We start from the raw sequence: 25,489 nt of genomic DNA, 5'->3' as shown, positions 1-25,489 counted from the left end.
GTTTCATGTCCTTCCCATAATTTGCTCCTACTCTACTGTCACAGTTCCGTAGGTGTCTAATCCACAGACCTGCCCCACTCCTTGTTCAACTTTCTCCACTGGCCAACAAAGAAACCATGACTAACACCACACTTTCTATAGCTATTAGCTCCAATACATCCTTATGGGAGACAAGAATAGAAGGAAGGTGAAGACTCATATTTGACCTCCTCTTCTAGAACTGTTGATATTTTAATCTTTTTCAAGTAAGCATCCTAAGTTTCCTTCCCACTCTACAGCCAAGGATCTTAGCAATGACTATTCCAAGCCATAACTGCTTCCTATGAGGCAGAAGACAGCATCACACTCATCGTTCCCACAGCATGACTACAAACAGGGGCTCCATGTGGGACTTGGGCACTAGGACCAATTTTCAGACTGCAGCTAGAATTAAACAGCAGACACTGCAAGGCTTACAGGCTACAATGGTCCCAAAAGGATGCCAAAGCACAACTGCAGGTATTTAGGGATACTCCAGAATTAGGAAAGAAGATGCCCATCTCATTCACAAACTGGTTAATGAAGCAGCAGTTGACATATAAAAGAAAACAAAAATGCAGTTTTACACCGCGTTCAGACGGTGCCTGCATTGCTAACTAAGGGCTTCTGTTTTAAGCAAGCAGCTGTTCTGCAGGGCACATCTGGTAGCTAAGCCTTCCCCTACTGGCATCCTGACCTTCAGGTTGTAGAAGGAGCAGCCCACACCACCCATAGGTCTCACCCATAGGCCCACCTCCCCATGAATTGGCCCTCAGTTCCACAGCCAAACTCTGCAACTACAGTTTGGATCCTTAAGTTCTTCTTGCAGTTTCAAAGTTCTGCTTTGTTCTTTTGTTTGTTGGTGATAATATCTTGTTGTTTTTTTTTTAAAACTCTGCTAAGAAAATGCCCATGCCCTGCTTCAAGAGATTTGCCTTTATTAACAGGTGCAAAATAGGAGGTATTCTTTATATACGGGGACATAAGGCTCATTACAAGCAAGAATACATGAGACAATTACGTAGAGATTCTCCAAAATAGCTTCACAGATATCTATTCTTGTTTTTCCTCTATTTTTATTGAAACTTTGTACAGAAGTTTTAAACATTTCCATACAATACTTTTAGACAGGACAAAATGCCATGGTAAAGGAATGTAAACTGCAAGAAACACAGTCTGAAGTATCCAAATACTCTCTAATAAGAGTTTTAGTTTGAAGACTAATGCAGTAGGCAAAATAATATGCATACAGTATACAAAGAACAGTATACACAGGGCCAGCAATGCTAACTATGAAAATTTTGCATCAGATTTACTTCAAAGATTTATAGCAATATGATAATTCTATACACTAGACCAAAATTAATTTATCATACATTGTTTCTATGACAAAAAGCTTGTCATTATGGACAGTAGCAACTTACAAGTATAATTAAGCTGTATTAATCTCATTAACACTTCTAAAACTATATTCCTACTACAATAATTTGTATCAGTATATTGTCTTATAAGATCTTAACAGACCTTTAAATAACACTTTACCAAAAGAGACCTGGATCCGTTATAGCGATCTTATCTACATGCCCATTTGGCTTATTTCAAAACAAACAAAGAAATGAAAAAATAAAGAGAAAAAAAAACAAACAAAAAAAACCAAGGGACAAGGAAAAAGGCAGATTTCAAATGCTATAGATCATATCATTTGGTTTTGGTCTGAAATGTATTTTAGTTGAATAGCTTGTTGTTTTTGTTTTGTTTTTTTTTTAAAAAAAAAGGCAGTTCATTAAACTGGTATTTTATATAAAATCTGCAGAAAAAATACAATAGCAACAAAAGAACAAAAATACCTCACAGATATCTAAAAAAAAAATAAACCAACACATGATATCAGAAATACAAGGTAAAGCAGCATCACTTTGACACTGTGCTTCAAAAATAAGAAGACGAATGAAGAGACTGCTCTAGTGATATTAGAAAATTTGCTTTCTTCTTGAAGAAGACTACTAACATTTTGCACAGCAACTATTTTTATAACCACCTCATTTAAAAACGTGTATTCATAGACACAGAGAATTGTCATATCATTACCATTTTTGCTCAAAGTGTCTGACTTTACACAGTGAAACTGATAATGCTAAGTGTCACCAGATGTCACTATACCATGAATTCAATATTAGAACAGAAGTGAAGCAAATGCCTTTGAACCAACACCATAAAAGAAATAATTGAAAGTGTTTTGTAAACAAAACAAACCACTTCGCAAAACAAGAGAGTTCAGAGATCTCACAGTGAAATCAGAAATTCTAATTATATATGTTTACATTCTAGGACTACTCTTTACCTTAGGCCAATTAAAGCACATTAAACCATTTAATTATATACAAACATTTTCTTTAAAAAAAAAAAAAAAAATTAAAACATTGCACACAAGTTTGCTTTTTAACATCACGTAACAAGGTTAGTTTTATTTTCAAAACAATTACATTTAAGGGCACAGAACATACAGAATACCAAATTAACAGGTGAGCTTGCTGCTTTTTTTTTTTTGCTTTGCTCTACATGCTAAATCCAAAGATTTCCTCAAAAGTGTTAGAGCACATCAGCTCCAGCCTCTCTCGTGCATCCTGTTCTCTAAAAGGGAACGTTTCCCATCACCTCCTTTACCTCAGGATTTAAAAAAATATATATTTAAAAAAAATAAAGCTGTACGTTTTAAAGTTGTAAGCAGCTTCTGCTTTAAGTGTTCCTGCAGAGATCCGCTGATGGCTCTGCCCATTCACCGTAACCTTGTGGGAAATCCTTTTCACTACTATGTTACAGTACTCTTATGATTCGCATCAGAAGTCTCATGCTGGCCCTTCCGGGATAAGGATGAAGCACAGATTTGGAGAAGTGAAACAAAAACTCTCACCATTTCCTTTCAGGTATTAGCAAAAGCTAACAAGAAAAAAAAAAAAAAAAAAAAAAAAGACACGATAACAGTAATAATAATAAAAAAAAAAAATTATTAAAAAAATAACTTTGGTAGAGAACAGTATCAAATCATTCATTAAAACAAACAAAAAAAATTAAATAAGAATAGTCTCCCAGAATGTACTATTAAGCTCTCAGGAAGCCTCATCCTTCTTAGCTAGTCTAACGGATTTCTGGGAGAAGATTCAGATATCTTAACAGAAAAATAAGTTAAGGGTAATAACAACAAAAAAAAGGTGTAGTTCCAAAACGACTTCTTCAAGACTGTCATTCTAAGTTCAAGGCAATAAATAAACCCCTTGCTGCAGAGAAGGAAGCCAAGCTCTGGCTCTGGCTCTGCCCTGTGCAGCTAGCCAGTCCCACCTCAGAGGAGGCCAGTCATTAAAGTATATGGAACCAACTGTCCATTCCATAATGAACTGCAGTTCTACCAGACCATAAAGTTGGTGTTTGGACCTAAACGTATTAACCAGGATTGTAGGTAGATCATAACCAGAAGATTTAGCAAAAGGCATGTTTACGCTATAAAAAACAAAACAAAAACAAATGAACAAACCTCAAGCAACTTCTAACACTATAGTCTCCAACACTGGGTCAGGCTCACCAACAGATTGCTTGAAGCCTTAAATTTGATTGGGGAGGGGGGGAGGGTTAATAAAGGGATTTTATTAAGTGGTTACATGTAGCTAAAAGTATCGGGCAAGTTCTATGACCTCTAAGACATGGAAACAGAACATGACTGAAGAGGCTGACATTAGGCAGAGAGTACCGTAGAAATGTTTGTAAATTACTTGAGAGAAAAAAAAAAACACACCAGATAAACGATTTGCTTAAAAGCTTCTTCACAATGACAGCTTAATTGGGGAGAGTGTTACTTCATGAAGATTCTAACTGCCTGCCAATTATCAATTATATTGATTTGGCAACTTGTTAGTTCAACAAAAGTAAGAATGTATTAACTGGAATATTGAGTATCTCAGACTCAACAGTCAAAGGCTGCACTGTACATTTGGGAAAGATTCTAACTCCATATGATGTTCAAAGGATCAATTTCACTATGGATCTGACTGCAGTTATACCAACCAGGATACATGCATCCCATGTATTGACTATTTAAACAGAACTCCGTTCTGTTTAAACAGCAAATGACTTGGGGAAAGAGGAGGGAAAAACAACCTGGGAAAACACATTATAAGCAAATTGCTATTTAGGTGGCACTAAAAGCCATGCCTTCAGCTTCATAACTACATAAGGCACCCTGGAAAAAAAGTAAGCAAGGACGAAGCAAGGGCAGCCAAGCAGAAGGGTCCCTGAGCTAACCTAACTGCAAAGGTTAGGTGGTAATGTATTTGTTAGTATCAGAGCCAAAAAGACTGCTCTGGAAAACCCAAGTACCAGCTGCTGATAGAAAGACAAGCCAAGTTAGTAGGGACAGTGCCTGGCACATGAATCTCTCTTCCCCTGTGCCAAATCTGGCACACTAGAACCTAGGCTTTTCAAGAAAATATTGATAGTCTGAGGCTTATTCTCATCTTACAAGACATTTTTCACTCTGCTAACATCAGGCGAGTCCTAGATTATTTTATCCCGCATAGAAACAACTGATGATGTTTTATGTCTTTTACATACAGTATCATTATTCCCAACTCATCCCCCTGATGAACTAGCTTGAGATTCCTTTAACATGCTTCACCAACTAGAATTTTACCATTAAAAAAGATTTAAAATATTTTTTTTTCTAAATGAAGTGAACCACAAACTGCAAGAAAGTGTGTATTTACACCAAGACTCAGGTATGGTAACTCTCCTGTCTTAGATATATTCCACCAGGGTTCCGACGCTACCGTATTGCCAATTAGAGTATCCTACTTCACAGTGGCAACAACTAAATAAAGCGGAGAAAGGTGAGACATCTCACCCACTGACTGTAGTCTCAGAGCTAACAGGAATCAACTGATTTCAAAACAAACAAATAATCCTCCACAAAACCCAACGTTAATTGGTTTACCTGAAAATACACATCATATATCATATTGCTAACAGCTATTTAACCAGCCTGCAGTACCACTGTACTGGAAAACAAACCGTCTCCAACAGTCAATGGCAAGATTAACCCAATATTAATTTCTACAGAACTATTTGTTCTCAAGTTTATTAAGAAATTTGACTGTGTAGAGGAAACACTTCTGGACCCTTAAAGCACACTGCATATTGTCGGCATGGCACCGCACTGCCTCAGCCTGGCCAGTTAGAGTTTCCCAAACAACTCCCCAGACAAGCTCAGGAGCAAAGACTGCTGCAGGAGTTAGGTCCAAAGGCAGCCTGGATATGTCTCTGGAAAACAGGGACCTTCCACCTCTTTCCCTCCTCTCTCTCTCTTCCCCCCCCCCCCCCCCATTTCAGACTCAGCGTACAGCAGCGGTAAGGCTGTGGAGCGTTCCCTTTAGACACACATCACGAAGGGGAAAAAAAAATAAAGAGTTATATTTTAGTGCATTTACTTAACTTAAGACACGTGAAGTCTCACATTTCACTTTCTCCCATCTGGTAGAGGCTATGTATAGGTTTTTCTCTAAAAAGAGGTAAACCCTAATTATGTCAGTGACAATATAAGGCTAAAGTTTTGTGGACTGTCAACACTGAATGCATGTTCTTCCACTTCAATAATATAATATACTATAAAATCACAATGAAAAGAACCCTTTTTCACCCTCCCCCTCCCCCCCCCTTTCCTCTCTCTTCCACTGCCAGTTTGTCATCTCCAGGGTTTCTTTGCTTAAATATAACAGCTTTTCAGTACTGCAATTTACAAAGGATAAAGATCAAAAGATAAACATTTCCTTACAGGGAAGAACGACAGAAAGCTACTAACAGATATCACATTATAAATTACTACAAGAAAAATACCATTCTGTTGTTACCCTAAGAGAACTGAGAAGCTGAAAACACTGGAAGTAATGAGCAAAATTCATAAGTATTATGTTGGCCAAGAAAACACAGCTATGTTACAGAGAACAATGATAGAACGATGTGCATCACAACTCTGCATTTAAAAAAAAATCTTTCGACATAGCTTTAATCACTTTAGATTTTACACAAAGGTAAATGATCACTTGTTATCTTCATCTTAATGTTGACTGAACTCTAGAACTGCCTGACTTCAAACACAGCCACCTGCCTGCCTTTGGTATATTTACACATATGTACGTGGGGAAAAAAAGAAAAGATTAGTACTGCAAACGAGGGGAGAGGGGGGAAGAAAAAGGGAGAGAGACACCACATAACACATCCTGCATTCAGCAGATAGGACAACATGTCTCAAATGGTCTCTAAATAGGTTAAAGTTGAGCTGATTTTACAATTATAGCGTAAACAATGCCTGGGTTGCAGTTATGCTATTTGGAAAAACAATAAAAATAATTAAGAAAAAAAAAATCTCCAGAGACCTGTATCAACTTCTGTATGTATAGCCATACCCTTAAAAGTTCACTATTCACTCACAAAGAGAAATAGACAAACATGAATATTCCGAGCGAACAGACACAGACCAGTCCAGTATTTAGTAATAGTTTAACTTTTGGAGTCTCTTCCAGCATTTGTAAACAAACAGTCTCTTCCTCCATCTCCCGAACAGCTCTCTTGTTCATGTTTTTACTTTTAAAGCCACAGAACCAATCTATGAATTTCAAATGTCTCTCTCTATCATCAGTTTCTTCCTCATGCTTTTTCTCACCCATCAAAGCCGCTTGTCCATTCGAATAGCAATCAACCGGTGTCTCGACTTCAGAGTGACTTACAGAAATCACCGGGTTGCTGTCATCTCTGCAAGTAACCAGAAGATTGATATCCTCAGGCTTAATATTTTTAATGTTTTCTTCAGATTTGCCGTTTGGAATGATATGATTAGCATTTTCATTGCACCTCAAGATGTTCTTTTCTTGTATTTTGTACCGCTCCCCCTTTGCGGTATTCTCTTTTACATTCCTGTTTCTCACAGCCCAGAAAGTGGTTGTTCGAACCTGTTCCTTCGTAGGTGGAGGTGTAAGAAGACTCACTATAAAAGTCACAATTCCAGTGATCCAGAACAGGGCTGTAGCAACATACATGTAATGGATGTTTTTGATAAAGCTTGGCCTAGTATCTGGCTGGTTACACTCCGGAGCGCGATAGATAAATGCCAGTATCAACCGTATCGCTCCAAGGATAAACCCAGCCATTCCGCCATAGAACGCTCCCTGTTCATTGCAACGCTTCCAAAATATACCCATAAGAAACAGAGCAGCCACCGGTGGGGTCAGATAGTCTGCTACCTCTTGTATATAAAGGTACATCTGACCACCTTGCATTTCAACAATTATGGGTACCCAAGCAATGCTTATAACTACCATGAATGCCACAAAGACTCTTCCTACAATCATCAGTTCTCTAGATGTTGCACTCTTCCGAATGAGTTTGTAGACATCAAGCGTGAATATGGTGCTGGCACTGTTGAATATAGAGTCCAGGTCACTCATCAGTGCAGCAATCATCACAGCCATCATCAGTCCCCGAAGACCAACCGGCACAAGTTTCATCACCAAACGTGGGTAGGCAATGTTAGAGCATCCGGCTCTGCTCCCGCAGACTTGAAAACAGTGTTCTGGATTAATGCAGGCGATATCATCTGCAAACAGTATTCGTGAAATCATCCCCGGGACAACTATAATAAACATTGGCAGTAACTTTAAGAAGCCTGCCATCAGAGTGGATCCTTTGGCATGAGCAATGTTTTTTGCAGCTAAAACTCTCTGCACTATGACTTGGTCAGCACACCAGTACCAGACAGATGCCGGAGTCTGTCCCAACAGAAATCCAGGCCAGGGAATATCTTCATCTGTTGGCTCACGCAACATTTTAAGAGCGTCGGGCTTTGGGTCCACATTGCAGGAATTGGTATTGGAAATGTTGTAGGTTAACAAGATAGACGTAATATTAGGTGATGCTAACATATACCTTCTTTTAACTTCTTCAAACCCACCAACCTCCATAATACTTATGATCATAAGTGTGAGGGCACCAATAATCATAAGCAGAGCTTGAAGGGTGTCTGTGTAGATGACAGCCACAAGACCTCCGGTCACAGTCAACAGTGCAGTCATTCCAATAAGGAGGATTACTGACAAATAGAGATTCCAACCTAGCGATTCTTGAATAAAAAGTGCCCCTGAATACAAGTCAACTGAAAGTTTGGTGAAGATATAAAGAATTAGAGACAATGCTGCAAAATAGATTTGGATTCTATGCCCTCCAAAACGCTTGGACAAGTATTCCGGCATGGTGTACACTCCTGACCGGATGTAGACGGGGACAAAGACCCATCCTAAAAGCTGCAAAAGCATTAAGGCGTTGAATTCCCATGCACCTACTGCAAATCCACTTGCCGCTCCAGATCCTGCGAGCCCAATGAAATGTTCACTTCCAATATTGCTCACAAATAAAGATGCACCAATCGCTACCCAGGTCATAGAACGCCCTGCCAAGAAGTAGCCACTTACGGTGCTCCGATTGTATTTCCACATGGCAAAAAAACCTATGCACATTACAAGCACGAAGTACAGCGCCACAATGGCAATGTCTGCTGTTTCCAAAGAAGCCCTCATTTTTGTAAACAAAATGACTTCGCACAGCTGACGTCCACTTCTCGCCCCCCAGCAAACGTCTCTTAAGCAACACGTGAACCAGTTAACATGTATCAACACTGCGGATCAAATTCTTTGTCCCTTGGTTTGCTGTCCTGATGCTGGTGGTTGTGGTACATTTAGTTTCTCCGCTTCTCAAATGGAAATTTGGAACTTAGCACGCACTTTTAATCCACATTCCACAAGAGCATCAGCCTTAACTCAGTTGATGTAGGAGAAATTCTTAGTTGCAGCTAAGTTTAGTGAGGCCTACTGTACCAACCCTGCAAGGCAGCAAAGACAAAAGACAAAGATTGAATTAGAGGAGAATTTCATGAAGTAATGAGAAAAAATTTGAAGTCTAGTAAAACAATAACTGAACACCACAGACTTTCCCCCTTACATTTCCTGCAATCCATATTGTATTTAAGCAATCCATAATACACACAAATTCTGTACTTGTAAAACTAAGAAGTTATGCCTTTTGTAAGTCAGCTTTAACAAGCACCTTAAGATACACAACAATTCTGGGCTATTAAGTCACCCAAGTTTCCCCAAACAAGGCAAGAAACAGAAATACATTTTCATTCATCTTTACTTTACAGTCTCTCAATTCTATTTCTCAAACCACTAAAAAGGCCTTCCTCTTGCAGACAATCTTAGAAAAAAAAAGAAAAAACACGAAGGAACTTTAACCTGGCTAGTCATCTCCCATATTGCCCTAGCACTGCGCCCTACAAATCTTCAGATGTCGTATGCATGCACTCAAGACGCAAGCTGGATACTAGAGCTACAAAGACATAATGCTGTCAAGAAACAATATAAGTTTATCATCACCTGGAGAATCAAGTTTATTCCACAGGTTTTAAGAGAGCTTACACCTGCCTAAGGTACAGATTACGATAGGGTTACATTTCACCCTGAAAGCTCTTCATATGTATCACACATCCTCTGAGTGCAGAAAAAGTCCCGTTCATCCAGATGGCAAAAGCAAAACTACGTTTCACATCCAGCTTTAGGGTATCTCTATCTTCCATGTGCTTTTTGACGTCTGCACCCATGCGGCTCCAACATCCTCTGGAAGCATTCCACATACTGCGAGGAAAAACTGGATGGCTTCTGGTAGCTTCCAGTTCCCAGTACCACCCATCTGTACTCAAGCATGAAAAGGATCGCATTAAAACCAGAGACAGGTTTGAAGGCAAAGTATATCCTGCTGTTCTATTCCTGAACCCCCAGATCATACCCTGTTCTACTAAAGCACACCAGTGAACATGAGAATTCATTTAAACACCCAGGATTGAAGCGCTCAAAGTGGAAGCTAGGGGATAATAAAAAAGATTTGCTGTCCAGGTAACTGAAAAGATGGGAAAGAAAGGGGGCATTAAAGAGCTGCACAATGATTCCTATCTCTGTTACGGAGGCAGGATGCTCCTTCCTCCTGATTCTGCCATAGAAAGTGTCATTTGCCTACCCGCCCAAAATCATTTAATGGCTTATGGAAGGACTGGACACAAAGCTAAGCTGCTCCCTGTAGTAAACAAGCACAGCTTTGGAATTCAAGCTTATTACAGAGAAGTAAAGAACAGGGAATGACACCATTCCTCGTTCCCATCTACAAATAAAGGCAAGCACACAAATCACTGATTGCTGTTCTGAACGTAAGGTCTATCAGCCTTAGGAGGCCTACAAACATCAGTTCTAATCACTCTTCCTTTTACTTCCTTTGCAAAAGTGCTTGGGTACCATGCTGAAAACACACATTTTCCTATTAATTCAACTTCAGTTAACACAAACTCATGGATAACATACCAATATTTGGGTGGTTTCCCCTTTAGCACCCTCACAGTATACTCATTTTACTTCTTAAAAACAAAACTAAAACATTAACAGTTCTCAAATAGACCACAATAAGCTGTAGTTAAGGTTAAAAACACACACATACCCTGCCCGCCTTACTGAAGGCAGCAAAGGTGCTGATGTAAGAATGTATGCCTCTCTCTCATTAAGGCAAATGTATCCTAAAAAAGGCTTACAAGAAGCCGTTGACTTCAGCCTTAAGGAGAAAATCACAATCATGTTATTTGTACAAGCTGGCTGTTTTCCAAGAGGAGTTCAGGATCGGATCAAGATAATAAGGGTTCCCCACCACCACCACAAACCCACATGAGAATATACGCATTCATCCTGCGGGAGCTATAGTCAATAATAAGAGACTATGGAGACGTGGCACAAAATGGACTGATTACAGTACTGTGCTAAATTTATCAAGCTCATAAGCCTCAAGCCACAAATGTATTTGAAATTCTTCCATAGAAGAATTCATGTTTACCCCCACTCACAAATGCAGCACAAGTTAAATGAGATGCGCCTTCAAAAGTTTAATCCAACACAAAATTCTCAACACTTCAGATCACAGGATGCCATCACATGCCAGTGTTACAACACAGTATTCTTAGCTTTAAGCATTTCTGAGCAACACGTTGATACTGTTGTTTCTTTTACTATATTCCCCTAAGTTTTCAAGGGCTACGACATTATATTGCTTACACCAAAAGTATAAATATTTTAAGGGAAGTGGAAGAACAAACACTCTGGGGAACAAGAACTATACAGAGTCGGAATAATGGGCAAGCTAAAGAAATGGCAAGAATCTATATTATGCCTCTTCTACTGTCCTATTCCGTTACTGTAAAACGTTGGACTTAAACTTCAGTTCACTTCCCAATATTTTCCCTGTAGGTTAATCAACAACTCTGTAAAGTTATGCTACATAGTAACACGTATGAATCATGACAATATACAGTGAAACTACCCCTACATGATAGAAGAGGTACCCAGCTCACAAGACCATTACACAAGCATATTCAATCCCCCTAGAAAGAGCGTAAGCAGAAGATGCAGCTGCCCTTGAATAAATTGTGATATTTCTCAGTTGGGATACATGCCAAACTACTACAGGCTCACTCTAACTAAAATAAACAATACGTGAAGTTTATTGAGTGTTTTCCACTGGAAGGTACAGCCAAATTATCCATTTTAAACAAGCAGCCTACAGAGGCTTGAACTATCACCTTCGTAATCAGCATCTGAAACGTACAGGGTTCAGCTTACTTGAACAGGAAGGTGTGAAGTTTTCAGTAGCTGCCACAAATTTGCTGCACTGTCACTAAATTACTGCACTAAAGTAGTCTCATGTACCAGTTTCATTCTAGACCTAATTCCAAAATAACCCTGGAATATTTTTTTTTCATTATGAAAATGAGACACGTCCCTCTGAACTTTCAGCAAGTTATGACCTCAAGTCTTAAGAAGGACTTTTGAGACATTCCATGCGAGTTTAATCTCAAGTTATTAGAGCAGCACACATTGTGGCACTGACAGGAAAAAAAAAGACAGCCCTGCTGCCAAGGACCGTGATTATTTTTTTCCCTAGAGCTGTTTTCTGGCTGGATCATATCAGAGACACAAAACAATGTTTTTCCCTCTTGTGTGAAGATAGAAGGTTACAACTCTGGTGAAACAATGCTCATGTCTCCAACAGGCAGCCTGTGTCGTAAGGAGAAAAAAAATCCCTGAAAAGATGCTAGATAATGTGAAGCAGATTTAGGGTGGGATTTGTAGGAGAAATTTGTACGATTGTTTTAAAGGAACACTTTCTCCACAGTGCTCTTCTAATAAGATGGGCCTTCAAAAGTGCCAGAATCAAACTGTTCCAGCCCTAAAGCAACTATCTGGTTTGCACTTAGTCTATTTCTCTTAATTGCAGATGGGAGGCTTCCCATTTCATTTCCTCTTTCCCCTGCACTTAAAAAGCTAGTCCCAGTGACCAACGCTTTAAGGGTTAATTTGAGGATACACACAGCCACATAAGACACACAGTAGTCTACACTCTGACTCGTTAGCAAATTATGTACAGAGCTTTGTTCGCAAGGTAGTTTTGAAGGTCTTTCCTGAAAGTAAGATTTCTTCACTCCTATCTTCTTCAAACGGACAAGTTAATACAATCTAGTAGTGCCTTACCTATTGAACAACTCACCTGTGTAAGGGGAACATACCCAGACTTCCAGACTCAATACCTGCACAAAAAAATATTAACACTTCCTCTCCAGGGTGGGGGAGGGCAGGATGGGGGAAGGAAAAAAAGAGAATGAAGATTTTATGTTTTGAGCCGGTCTGCACAACCTCCTGAGCATGCTGTCTACCTATTCACACTGTGGGCTGCCTGCTACAGACATGCAAGTGAGTTCCTACTTGGACGCTCTTCCATGGTAAACACAGGCTACCTCAAGCATACTTATCTCTAAGGGAAGAGCAAAAAGTGGAAAAGGCTCTGTTCCATTTATTGCGGAATGCCAGATTTTATTTTATTTTATTTTTTAAAAGAAGGGGGGAGCGGGACACACAAAATTGTTCTTCATAGATCAACTGAATCAAATGACACATTTCAACTTCTTATGTCAAACATGTCCTCGAGAAGGCAAGGGCCACCCAGCACTACCCTAAACATCCACAAACTGACTTTCAGGTCTTGCCCTCATAAACGATGAGCTGGGCCAGAGGGGCTGGACTAGTACAGCACCCAAAACCAACACAGTACAGCAAAGGAAGCAGGCAAATTCAGAGGCAGAAGTGAACCTGTAACATTTAATAAATAAGTCTGAAATGTCACTTCCAGCAGCTCAACATGGTGGAATTATCTGAATAGACAGCTACCTTGCTCAGCCTGTTTGCCACACAGACTCCACTGCTCCAAAGTGATACCACATTAACACTACTCCAGCCTTGGAGAACACAGGTGCCACAGATGTACATGTAAACCATCACCACCATAGAAGTCTGATTCAGGGTGAAAAGCTCAAGTCAGTCACTCAAAGGAGTTATTACAAGCCTGTAATGTACTTCTTTGTCTGGGATCTCAGGAATGACTCCAATTCTGCTCATTATTTTATAGTAGCATCAGAAAAAGAAGGTTGCTCTGTAGCACGTTCTTCTTGATTCTAAAGGACTGATGAAGGAGACAGAAGAGAAATAAGTACCCTCACAGCATGCAGTTCAGTAGAAAGAGAATTACACCTCTCCACACACAACTGAACTGCATTTGCCTATCAGAAATGTTATGCTATTACGGTCTCTTACAGAAGCAGTAACTGGAAAAATGTGAGGCCATATGAAGCTGAAGGCCAGCATAACTGACAGCACCAGCATCATAGATCAAATTATTTGCGTTTGGTTTTAAAAACAATTAAAAAAAACAGGTCCCCCTGCCCCAAAGCACGCACACGTTTCCAGGTCCTTCACCAAGTCACAAGGGGGAAAAAAAAGCAAGCAAAGGAAAGAAGATATAGCCTTATTGCAGTGATCATGCAGCACAGATTAGAGAACTGCAAACCAAGAGGAAGATTATGTATTTTCCAAAATCTACATTACTAGCAGTGTCTCAGCAAGCCTCTTCATGCTGCCCATCACTTCCATATTCTGATAACTTACTTTCTCTTAAGTCTCCTGCACTATGTCAGACATAGTGGATGACTTGCTACTACTGTTCTTCCCAAACTTCACACACCCACAGGGAAGAACTTTAAGAAAGATGGAAAAAAATTCCTTCTTATCTGTTAAAATAAGAGCCTACAGAAAGACCATCTTTTCATGCCAGCCTATACATGCTGCAGTCTGCTAATCTTAACTCCAGTTCATCAACTTAAGTTTTTAACAGACTACCAGTTTAAAGAAAATTAGTAGGTAAGCCCTTTCTCTTCTCCTTGCCAGACAAAAGAACTGGCCTATGTTTATATGGGTGACATCAGGGCTGAGATGGATAAGTACAGCTGCTCAGCACCTCTGAAGGACTGGGCCAACCTTTCCTGGCAAATACACAGTAGGGGTTATGGGGGTTGTGATGGCTGAGGGGTAAGGCATTGCACTTTAAATTCAATAGTCTCCCCCCTGCAGGTTTGTATTCTTGCTAACATCAATGGATTTTCAAGTTAAAGTGCAAGGTGCTGCAGCTGGGGCAAGGCAATTCCATATGCAGAGAGACTGGGAAAAGGACTTAGGAGGCCTAGTGAATGTAAAGCTCATCATACACTTGCAGCCAAGACAGCCAACATAAGGTACATCAAAAGAGGGACAGCCAGCAGGGAGACAGAAGCAGTTGCCCTTCTCCACTCCACCCTCATGAGGCCCCATATGGAGCACTGCATCCAAGCCTGGGGCCCCCAGTACAGGAACAACACAGAGTTGAAGCAGGTCCAGAAGAAGCCACAAAGATTATCAGAAGGCTGAAACAGCTCTACTGTGATGAAAGGCTAAGGGAGATGGGCTTGCTCAGTCTGGCAAAGAGAAGGCTCCAGGGAGATTGCACTGAGGCCTCCTGCAGTACTCCAAGTGTGCTTATATGCTTCAGGGAAACCAACTTCTTACACAGTCAGATAATATGTTGGTGGGGGGGGGGGGGGGTGTGGGAAATGGAAGAATATTGAGATCAGGAGGAAATTCTTTCCTCAGAACTCGGTGAGGCACAAGTACAGAGAAGCTGTGCTGCCCCATCCCTGTAGGCACTCAAGGCCAGGTTGGATGGGACTCCAGGCAGCCCTGACCACAGCAGGTGAGAGGGAGCAGAACTAGATTATCCAAACAAAACCATTCTATTATTTTGTGATTTGCGTCTTCACCAAAATTCCAGCAGATAGCTACCAGAAGCTCAGCTGCCCACAGATAGGTTACCGTAAGCAGCTCCTTCCCTCAGGAAGAAAATCATGCTTTTTCTTGCAAATGCAGATAGACAGATGACCTTCCTTACACGGGAACTAGAAGCAGAAGAGGAAGAAAAGTACAGAGAAAGCACGTGGCCAACAATAACAAAATCAAGAGCACAACAGGACAAACAGGTAAAGAAAGTAATTTTAAAGGGAAGCGAGAAGGGATGCCTCCCCCAGACAATGCAGAAAGGGAGAAGGTTCTGGAATCATGCAGAATTCACCATGCCAGGTATGTCTGTAAAGATGTCAGCTGATGTACTACATTAGCAGTTGCAGAGTAAAACTGAACCCGAAGACTCAAATTCCTTCTTGTAGTGGCCTATCAATGTTCAGAAGCACCATCTTTTTCATTGCTTCTTGCGTTATTTCCCTGTGGATAAATTTGTTTAATTAAGTAGCTCGTGCTTAAGATCAATAGAAAGGATAAACATGCAAGTATTTGACTTCCATAGAGGACCTGGGATCACAAAATAAAGCTTCCTGCATGTAGATGACAAACGTCAATAATCTATCAAAAGCACACAAGCCATCAGAAAGCACTGTATATCTCTACTACTGAAGATGATTTTTCTTCATCTGCAAGGCACAAAGACACAATCTAGTTGGTGGTTACCATCATCCAGCAGTTTATTAAAACAACTTGCACAACTCCTCACTCAGAAAAATGTGCTGGTTCACCTCAGTTGAAGACAATTTTGACTAAGAGAGCAGGACCTTCATAAGCTACTCAGAGAAAGAAATGATCAATAAATGTGAGTCACCACACAACTGGGCAGAGAAGGAAGTCACGCTTCCCAGAATTTCAAGGATAAAGGAATGGGGGCTGGCTAGAAAAAAAAAAAAACAACACATAAAATATACTTGAAGCTTATCCAGGACTTCCCAGGTTCCTATCTCATTTATGGCTGTCTACAATCTTTCCAACATCATAAAGTATCACAAGTTTCTTTGTTGGTTGAGACTGAAGTTTCGGAGGCAATTTTAACGCTAGAATCCAATTCTGAGGCCCCTCAAACTTCTCAGCCTGATGATGCTCTTGCAAGATTTCTGAAGGCATTTCAAGGCAGCAAAATGAATATTAAATAAAGTTACCTTGGTAAAAAAAACTAGCGCAATTTTAAATTGAGCTTTCTAATTACCTGTAGTTAACACTACCCAACTTGTAGCCTCAACAAACTCCACTGAACATATTTCCCTCCTTCATCCATGTTGTGCACGTACCTTAATTTATATTTATCATTCCTTAAATGCTTTCATGACCAAAACACAAAGACTAGATTGCAAGTGCATAAGCCAAGATTAAATAAACAAATAAATAAAAATAAAAAAGAAAGAAAATGTGAGAAATAGCAAAACAGCAGTTCCTGTGTCAACATGAAGAACTACATTTTTAGCATTCATGACAGTTTGCCACCCCCATGCTTGTTTCTGTTCCCCCTCCTCAGCCAGGCCAATACATTTCCATAGCATCTCAGCTCCAGAATTTGAACTGATGCTCCTACGGCAGACACCCTTAACTTGCACAGATCTTGCCTTGCTTTCTGTATGTTTCGTGCTCATCTTTTCTGTCCAACTTCTAGTTATACTTTAACCGTCTGCCATCCTTTTCATTGTCTGCCCCTTCCACCTCATTATTGGCTCTCCTACAGGAGGCACACCAGAGATACATCCCAGAAGGCAGGAAGCTTCCAAGTGAATAACCCAGAGGCTCCTGCTGCTCTCAACTGAGCAGCACAGGGGTCAGTATAAGCAATGCTAACTGCTGTTTCCACTTCAGCAATGCTTCCCCTGTCAGAGATTTGCAGTAAAGCAGGCGTGAGCAGCTGTGGGTCACCAAATTAACAATCTGCTCAGTCTGCAATCGGACAAAAAACAAGACAAGTGATTTGATCAATAATCAACAATCCCCAAAGCACCAGTGTTATGGCTCTGGAACAAGAGAATCTGAGGAAATCATTTCCTGGAAGAATATGTAAGACAGCAAGAACTTACATTATTACAAAATACATATTATGTGCTAGAAGAAAGCAAGTGTATACACAGATTCATACTTGAATTAACTCAGCAGACAAGTCTAGCTGATATAAAAAACATCTTAGAAAGCCAGTCACTCTTAAGGGTTTTTATAATGGAAAGCAATGGTGTGATTTTATCAATACAACAGGTTCTCATTTTTGAAGGATAGAACACAAACTACTCCCATGTTGAAGTTTACAGGTCTCTCCCTGATCATATATATCCAGTGTGCACAGATAAATGCAAACACACTATGAACAACTGTGGGAAGATACACAGCCAAGACAGAACAGCACACACTGAACAGGTAACAAGAGCAAAATAGGGAATTCTTATCTTAAAATGTTAAGCTGCCATGTCTACCCACTAAAGAGCAGCTTATCAAATCCCACTGAAGTCTATTGACTCCAACAGCCTGCCCACAGCCCTGCGTCTACACTCAGGCAGCTCAAAAACTCAGGGAACGAGAGCTGCAGAATAACCAACACATCCTGTTACACATATTCAATCACTGAATAAGCCTGTATAAACCAAGAGACTTTTGACTATCTTGGTTCCTGCCATCATCTTAGTACAAACTTCAGACAATTTTGCCAAACGCATCTTGCTAAAAACTAGCTGCTATAAAAAGGTTTAAACAACTTCACAGAAAATAATAATCCTTCACCTCCCCCATATCCAATCCAGGCAAATATCACACACTTGGCAGAAACTTGCTACTCTCAGGTCCTAGGAAAGAAATATGGCAAGTGTCAGCCAGGAGGGTATCATTCTCAAATACTGTCTGCATCACACAGTTCAAATCCAGCAATTCTGACAGTAGTGCTAAAGGCAGAAAACAAAAAGCTGACTTTTATAGGAGAGTCAATTGCAGACCCTGTAGCTTTCTAGTCTACTCTTTTGGTTCCAGAAACTTGGTCTTCATTCCAGCACCTCCCCCACAAGTCCTTTCCCTGCTACACATAATATCGTGAAGAAGAACCTACTTCAGCCTACTACAGAAGTCAAAGGAAATAGAATAAAACTCATAATTTCAACCAACCGAACAGGGGTGGCAGTGCAAGAGTGTACAGGAAAGGTGTAATTCAGTGGTAAGAATAGGTGGGTTCATCAAAAAAAGAAAGAAAATAAAAACAATATCTGCCTGCTTACTTCTCACCCCCCCAGCTCCCCTCTCTTTTCCCTAGCAACTAAAATATCAAAAGAAGCCCAATTGCTGCAGCTGCCTACGTAGCAATTCAGCATAATAGTCAAGATGTCAAGCAACACTACTGCCCATTACTTCAGCTTTCTTAAAAAAGAAGAATGACGTCCACAGCAGGTAGGCAGTTTCTGAAAAGCAGCAAGCTGCTCAGAAGACAGCAAACAGGTGCTGAACACCAGTTACACTGTGCAGTTACACTGTGCGAGTATGCTGGTCAAACTGTGAGTCCAGGTGTGCTGTAGGGCTACTGAGGTGGGTGGACAAGTTCCCTAGCTCAGGGAATGGCTGTCATAGGTAACCAAGTGTTAAATCACGATGACTTCATTACAGACGAAGTAGGGGAGAGCAAAAGAGCAGGTTGCTCAGAGAGGTGGTGGATGTCCCATACCTAGAGACATTCAAAGTCAGGTCAGACAGAGCTCTGAGCACCTGATCTAGCTGTAAGTGTCCCTGTCCACTGCGGGAGAGTCAGACCAGATGATCTAAAGATTTTCAAAAAGGTCTCTTCCAACTCAAACGATCCTATGATGCTAACAGAAATACTGATACGCTTTCTCATTTTCAGCAAGATCCTCTACTAGAAGTTTTTTCAAGTGCCCATTCTCTGCAGCTGCAGTCACAACGCTGTCCTTTCGCAGAGGGTTGTCCCAACTTGCCAGTCGGGCAGCAGCAAGCACAGCACGGGGATTCCGCCTGCTCTGTCTGTCCTACGCTCCCCAGGCTGCCGGCTCCCACGTGGGGTGTCTTGTATTGCCGCCCTGCGGTCGGTCTGCAAAACAGCAGTAGAGCAAGAGGAAGCCATTTCCAGCTCTTCCTTCCCTTTCCCCTTCCCATGCCCCACTTCCTTCCTTCCCCAGTCTCCCAAGGAAGCAGCAGCAGGACCAGGAGGGAAGCCAAAGGGAGGCTCCCTGCAGAACAGCTCATTCTCCAGAGGCCAGAGCTCCAGCACATCCACAATGGGTCGCTGTCCCTTCCTGATGCCAGAACCCCCCCTGCTGAATGCTCTCCTGGGAGAAAGGCAGAAATAATTAGAAAATCACTCTCTAAACTTGACTATTTGTAGCAAAATATGAAGAGCTAAGCCTTTACTCTGCATCCTTACCTTCCACACAACTGCAGCCTTTGACTCAGGCTCCAGAGTATAAGCAGAGTTCCTTCACACACACACACATCTCCGTGCTGCTAAGAACTGGCAACAAGTCTGCTATCATCCTACTTTTCGCTAGCACTTTGAATGTAGAAAGCAAAAGAAACATGCAACGTTAACTACTTCCACTGTAAGTTACTGTTACCTCACTTCCACAGTCTCACACTCTGCCTTTGCAAGAACATCTCCTCCTCCTCCTCGCGCTACCCAAATGCTCCCACTGCAGCTACTTCTCAAATACAGTGAGATCACAAATAACTGGGTTTTGTTTGTTTCCCCTAAATTAATATACTCGGGGGGCCCTTGGGGGGATTTTTATTAATTAGGGTTTCTAGAGAGTCAGAGTGGGGTCTTTGCTGATTGAGGACACTGCCCGTGGGGAAGTTCGATTTTTGCCACAAGTCTGATACATGACCGTACACCACCTACAGGACAGGAAAGGAAATGGCTTCTCAGCTCTAACTTCAGAATAAAGCCACAGTCCCTCAGATAAATACAGTGCATCAGCTGGTGACAAAGCTTGAGTTGTTCAAGTTTTTCCTCCTTCCCCTTAGCTTTCAGGTACTGTGTTTTTACAGCAACAGTAGGAATGCTGAAGAGAATGAGGACATCTGCCAAGCACAAAAGTGACAGAGAAGAACAGAGTGGGACCACGGGGCCACACTGAACAAGCAGAGTGCCGCAGCCACACAGAGGTCAGCTGGATACGAAGAAGCCTTGCTGCACCACACACTCTATCACTTGGAACAGAAGCCACATGCAAGAGAAGAATGAAGGACCACCAACATGAACACGGGAGTACTAGCAAGCAAAGGAACCTAAAAGAACAGAATTGATTTAAGGGGAGTTTTTTCTACCTAGGTCCGTGCAAAAGCCAAGGCAACTATGAAAAACAACTGTGGGCAGGGGGGAACCCTGCAGAACCACAGCACTTGCCTCCAAAGAGAGCTGTGAAAATCCACCAGATTGCAGCGCTGAGGTTTGCACTCAAGCTGCTAGGGGAGCCCACAGGAGTTAAACAGTGAAGCATAGGGAAGATGGGGCAGGAGAGCTGCTGGGTGAGAAGGGCTATCAGGGACAGCAGGAGACAAGCCAGCACTCACTCAAGTCTCAGCCAGAAACAGGCACAGAGCTCACAGCCACAGCACAGAGGGACTGACAATCTTGCACAGGGAGCATCTGCCCGGGCAGTCTTCATCAGAGAGCTCTTGATAAGGGGAAGTGAAATTGACTCAGCACTGAGTACAACTGCTCCAACTTCTGCAGGGCTGTGTAATTTCAGACCAAAATCAGGTGCCCACATTTTGATCCATTTAAGTTAGCATCATGCTTCAGATTACGCATCATTAAGGAGTTATTAGAGCAACCCGTAAGGATCCAGCAGTACTGTGCAGCATATAACCACTATGTACTGAAATTTGCTTCAAACGTACACTGCACATGAAAGGCAACAGTAATAAGATACTTATTAAAAACCAATCAAGAAAACAGCACCTAGAGATTAACTACCTAGATTTTAGGATTATGACATGGGTAGGTTAGAAAGAGTAACATTCCTGAACTAAAACTAGGTGTACAGACACAGCTTAAATAAGAAGAAAAAAAATTAAGATGCATCTATTAGGAAAGAATATACAAGGGTCAAAGAGAGAAGGGTTACAGATGTTAGATCTTCAGTGCGTTAACGCACACTGGGAGCATCCTACAACTAAGAGCCTATCTCTGGGTCTCAGTGCCAAACACTAGGTACAAAAGACGCTGTTCCCCAACACAGCATCCTTTCAAAGCAGCACTTCCCCATGCCTCACTACGCCACGTTTGCTATGCTTCCTGCCCCATCCTGCCTTTACAGTGCCTGCACAGCACGAGGCATCTGGCACATGTAAGAGCACAGTCACATAAAGCATCCCATCCCCGTACCCAGGGCTCACACGGGTACCAGGCTGAGCGCTGCTCCGCGAGGGGGTGCAGCGATCTCCCCAGCTTTGTTCCACTTGCTGCACTTCTCCACTAGGGGACTCACCTGAGAAGTCTACTACAGCTCCTGCAGTTAAGCCAAGTTAAAAAAAAAAAAGGAAAAAAGCCAACCCTGACATGTGGATGCTACATGGAAAATGAATGGAAATATACCAGTATATATAGCAGATGCAATGCGTGAAGACGTGCGCCCGCAACTACGGGAAGCACAGAGTAATGCCACTTTGCTCCTCAGTGTCCTACTGCAGATATATATGCTCATAGAAACAAAGGTGAAATGCGACAGCAAGGGGTAGAACCGGGATGGTATGGGCTATGGGTGCTGTTCCGTGCCAACCCCAGCCCTGCGTGTTGCACTGAAGGTAGAGATAAAGGCTAAAGGAGGCACTGGGGATGGACTGCTGTGAGCTATTGTTTCCCAAATAGAGGGTCCCAGGTACTGCGGGATGCTGTTATTTAATCGCTATTTCCACACGCAGGTATCGCACAGCCCCGACGGGGCTCACTGAGCACCGCATCACCCCGCTCGCTCACACCACCGCTTTATCACCGAGCCACCGAAGAGCAGCAGCGGTTGGCAGCCCTTCCAAGGGGCGATATCGCTGCGGCTCAACTGGTGGCAGCAACGGCAGGGAGGGGGTGGGAACGGAAAAGGGAATCAATTGAAAAATTATCACCGAGATCTCCCCCCACCCCCCCTTCCCCCACCAGAGGGCCGCAACGGGGATGCCCGTGTCCGAGCGCTGCGAGGCGAGGCCCGGGGGCACCGCGGGCGGGGGGCGTTTGGGGCAGGTGCGGAGAGAGCCCCGGGAGGCGGCGAGGGCCGCGGGAGAGCGAAGGCGAGTCTGCGCTCAGCCGGCAGCTGCTTACCTGCGGGGAGAGCCGCGCTGCGACAGCTCCCGGCGGGGGAGGATTCAAACAAGGGGAAAGGGCTATAGGGCCGAGAGCCGCGCACACGGCAGCCCGGAGCACGCTGCGCAACTCCGCCTCGAGAAGCGAGGGAGGGCCGGGCGGGCGCCGCTCGCCCCGGAGAAGGGGCTGGATAGGTCGAGTAGGGGAAGAGAAAAGCCCCCCGACTGCCGGTCCCACCTGGCCGGTCCCCTCCCGCCCTCCGCCCCTCCCTCACTCACCCTTTGCATGGCTTTCAGGATCAAAGCCAGTTCATAGCGGGGCATCGCAGAGCTCGGCTGTGGCGGGAGGAGCGGGGATTGGCGGGGCACGAGGGAAGAAGAGGGGGGCGGCGGTGCCGGACAGGGTGTGGGGGGGGCAACGGAGAAGGAAAGGAGGAAAGCGGGTCTCCGGCTGTGCTGGCGGCGGATCCCGCCCGCGCGACTCCCGGGCTGCACACACACCGAGCGGGCGGGCGGGCGGCGCGGCTTAAAGGGCGCCGGCAGCTGCGCACGCTCCGCCGCGCCGCCCCCTGCCCGCCGCAGGCACCGCCTCCGCCGCCGCGGCCTCGCGAGCAACCGCCCGCCCGGGGGCTGCCCCGCCGCCCCTGCCCCCGGGGGGCCGAATGGGGGACGCCCGGCACCGGGGAGGGGGGCTCCGAGCCGGGAAGGCCGAGCGGCGGGGAGGGAGCCGCCTCTCCCCTGCGGCGGCTCCGGGCCTGCGCCCGCCTTCCTCCTCTCCACCGCCGCGGTGGTGGTGGCTGCTGTGGCTGCTGCAGGGAGTGGAAATTTCCACTGTGTCCGCCTCTTACTCCCCCCCGCCGCGCACACGCGCGCAGCCGAGACCGCACGCGGCGGGGGAGAGGACGGTGCCGGGAAGCCCCCGCGCCTGCCCGGGGCCGCCGGTCCCACGCAGCCGGGTGAGGTGCCCGCAGGTGGGCACCCGCAGGCACCCTTCCAGAACTTTCCGCGGCCCCGCCGGGGCGATTGTGTGGCCGGAGTGCATCTCACCCGGGACAGCCTCACTGACGTGGCTTGCTCGTGTCGTTGGGGTCGTATTTCTCCACAGCATGGACACATCCCTGTGGGGCGCACCCTTCACTCAGGTGTACATACCTAACAACGTCCCAGAAATACAGTGCTGGAGCTGGATTTATACACTGATCTTGTCCTGAGTTTCTGCCCTGGGTTTTGAAGACCTCCTGGGCTTCTTGTGGTACCTGAGGTGCTCACAGTGCACTGAGGCAGGAGCTCAGCAGCGCAAGAGCGTGAGCCTTGCCAGCCATCCTGGCTACAGCCCACTGCTGTGGTGCCATGAGGGTCCTCCACTGCCTGGGAAAGGCTGCCTGGGAAAGGCTGTTGCTATGCGGTTGCTGCTGTGGACGAGCTATGCTGATTTGCTTGGGCCTAAAGGCAGCTGTGGGGATGAAAGGCAGGGCCACCTTGCTGTGGCTCAGGGTGAAGAGGAAGCAGGAAAGAAGGTAGGCTTCAAAATTGAAGAACTTTAATGAGATATCTAGGATCCCAGCACCCCAATTTATTGCTGCATACCCTTGTTCCATCCCACAACAGGCTCTTAATGATGAAAGTCCTACAGTCCTCTAGTCTCCTCATCAACACAGCCTCCAGCAAAGAAAGCCTCCTCCTTCATCTCTTTTACATACAGTCTTAACCTCCCCTTAAAACAGAACCTGAATTCATACCTCGCTCTTTATCAACATGAGCTCATCTCAAACCACAAGCTGCCAGCCTACAGCACCGCTCCATCCAGAGGTTCCTCAGTGCTCATCCGGGAGCCACAACCAAACCCTTTTCCACCAAAAAAAAAACACCTAAAAACCCACAAAAAAAACCTGCCATCAGCTCAGCTTGCTTTCTCTGTTTGCATAGTGTTGATACAGTGGCTGCTAAAATGAATCCAAGATGCAAGTACTGCTAATTAACAACTTTCCCCAGCGCTTCCCGCAGCAAACTTGCGGCACAGCCAGCAGTAGTGATGTTGTAGGCCTTTGCCAAAGTGGAGCTGTAGGTCATTCCCTGCAGGTGGTATGAGGCAGCAACCACACAGGCTTTGTTTCTGCAGCCATTTTTTTGTGCCCCACTGTTAGCTGTCAGCTGTTCGGGACTAATTGCCCATGTACAAGTATACTCCGAGTCTACGTCCCCCAGCTCAGGTGTGCTCTTGCTGTAATTGCCCATCTGCCAGCTGGCAGGTGTGACTGCCTGTTCTTGCAGACCTTCCCTGGTCGTTTTGCTTTGGTTTTGTTTTGGTTTTGGTATAGCGTTGTGCAGAATGAGCTTCTTTCTTGTTCTGAACATCTGCCTGGGTTCTTCCAGAGGAAAGCAAGGTGGTTTGCAAATGGCAGTCCCTATAGAGGATAGAAGCCAGGTAACCCCGCCATATAGACAGGAATGGATGGCACTTCCCTCCCCGCTGCTGATGGTGTAAGTGCGCATGAACCACACTGTTTTCATCCCACAGAATGAAACCACTGCACTCTGCTGCTGTGCCTGCTTCAAACATTCATCTTCCCCCCTCAAAAGCAGCACATTCAGTTCCAGTTCCTGAAGTCTTTCTCAGAACTTCCTGCAAATCCCCAAGACTATATACTGAAATTTCTAGAACTAGTGACATGTTAATATTTGATCTCAGCTATGTGTGCATTTATATTCACCATTCATAAGCACTTTCAACTACACGGCACACTCAGCTGCCACAGACACATAGCTGCATGGGTCCAACAGGCCTTCCCACTCCTTTATTTGTGAACCACATCCAAACATCTCCATCCTCCAGTACTTCATCTCAAGATCCCACCAACAAGACTGAACATGAGTCCAGTTATATC

The 25,489-nt window shown here is 43.8% G+C and overlaps 2 protein-coding genes across 2 annotated transcripts in view; both read right to left on the bottom strand.

Moving 5' to 3' along the window:
- The window catches only part of MRPS6 (mitochondrial ribosomal protein S6), a 47,443-nt gene extending 23,723 nt beyond the window's left edge, over positions 1–23,720 (bottom strand). The window contains exon 1 of the mRNA XM_072338872.1: positions 22,884–23,720. Within this exon, the coding sequence (XP_072194973.1) occupies positions 22,884–23,720 (837 nt within the window). The remainder of the gene's footprint in view (positions 1–22,883) is intronic.
- SLC5A3 (solute carrier family 5 member 3) lies at positions 939–23,018 on the bottom strand. The gene is made up of 2 exons (XM_072352356.1): positions 22,884–23,018; positions 939–8,932 (listed from the first exon to the last, which is right to left on the bottom strand). Exon 2 carries the CDS (start codon positions 8,628–8,630, stop codon positions 6,489–6,491), a length of 2,142 nt encoding a protein of 713 aa, XP_072208457.1. The 5' UTR covers positions 8,631–8,932; positions 22,884–23,018; the 3' UTR covers positions 939–6,488.
- Positions 23,721–25,489: the final 1,769 nt, after the last annotated feature.

The sequence above is a fragment of the Excalfactoria chinensis genome, chromosome 1 (assembly GCF_039878825.1).
Source record: "Excalfactoria chinensis isolate bCotChi1 chromosome 1, bCotChi1.hap2, whole genome shotgun sequence".
In the NCBI taxonomy this organism is placed as follows: domain Eukaryota; kingdom Metazoa; phylum Chordata; class Aves; order Galliformes; family Phasianidae; genus Excalfactoria; species Excalfactoria chinensis.
The sequence above is the reverse complement of the archived record's forward strand: the minus strand, read 5'-3'. Positions and strand labels throughout refer to the sequence as shown.

Excerpts from the sequence above, each read along its gene's own strand:
- SLC5A3 (XM_072352356.1), bottom strand. The coding sequence starts at position 8,630 with ATGAGGGCTTCTTTGGAAACAGCAGACATTGCCATTGTGGCGCTGTAC.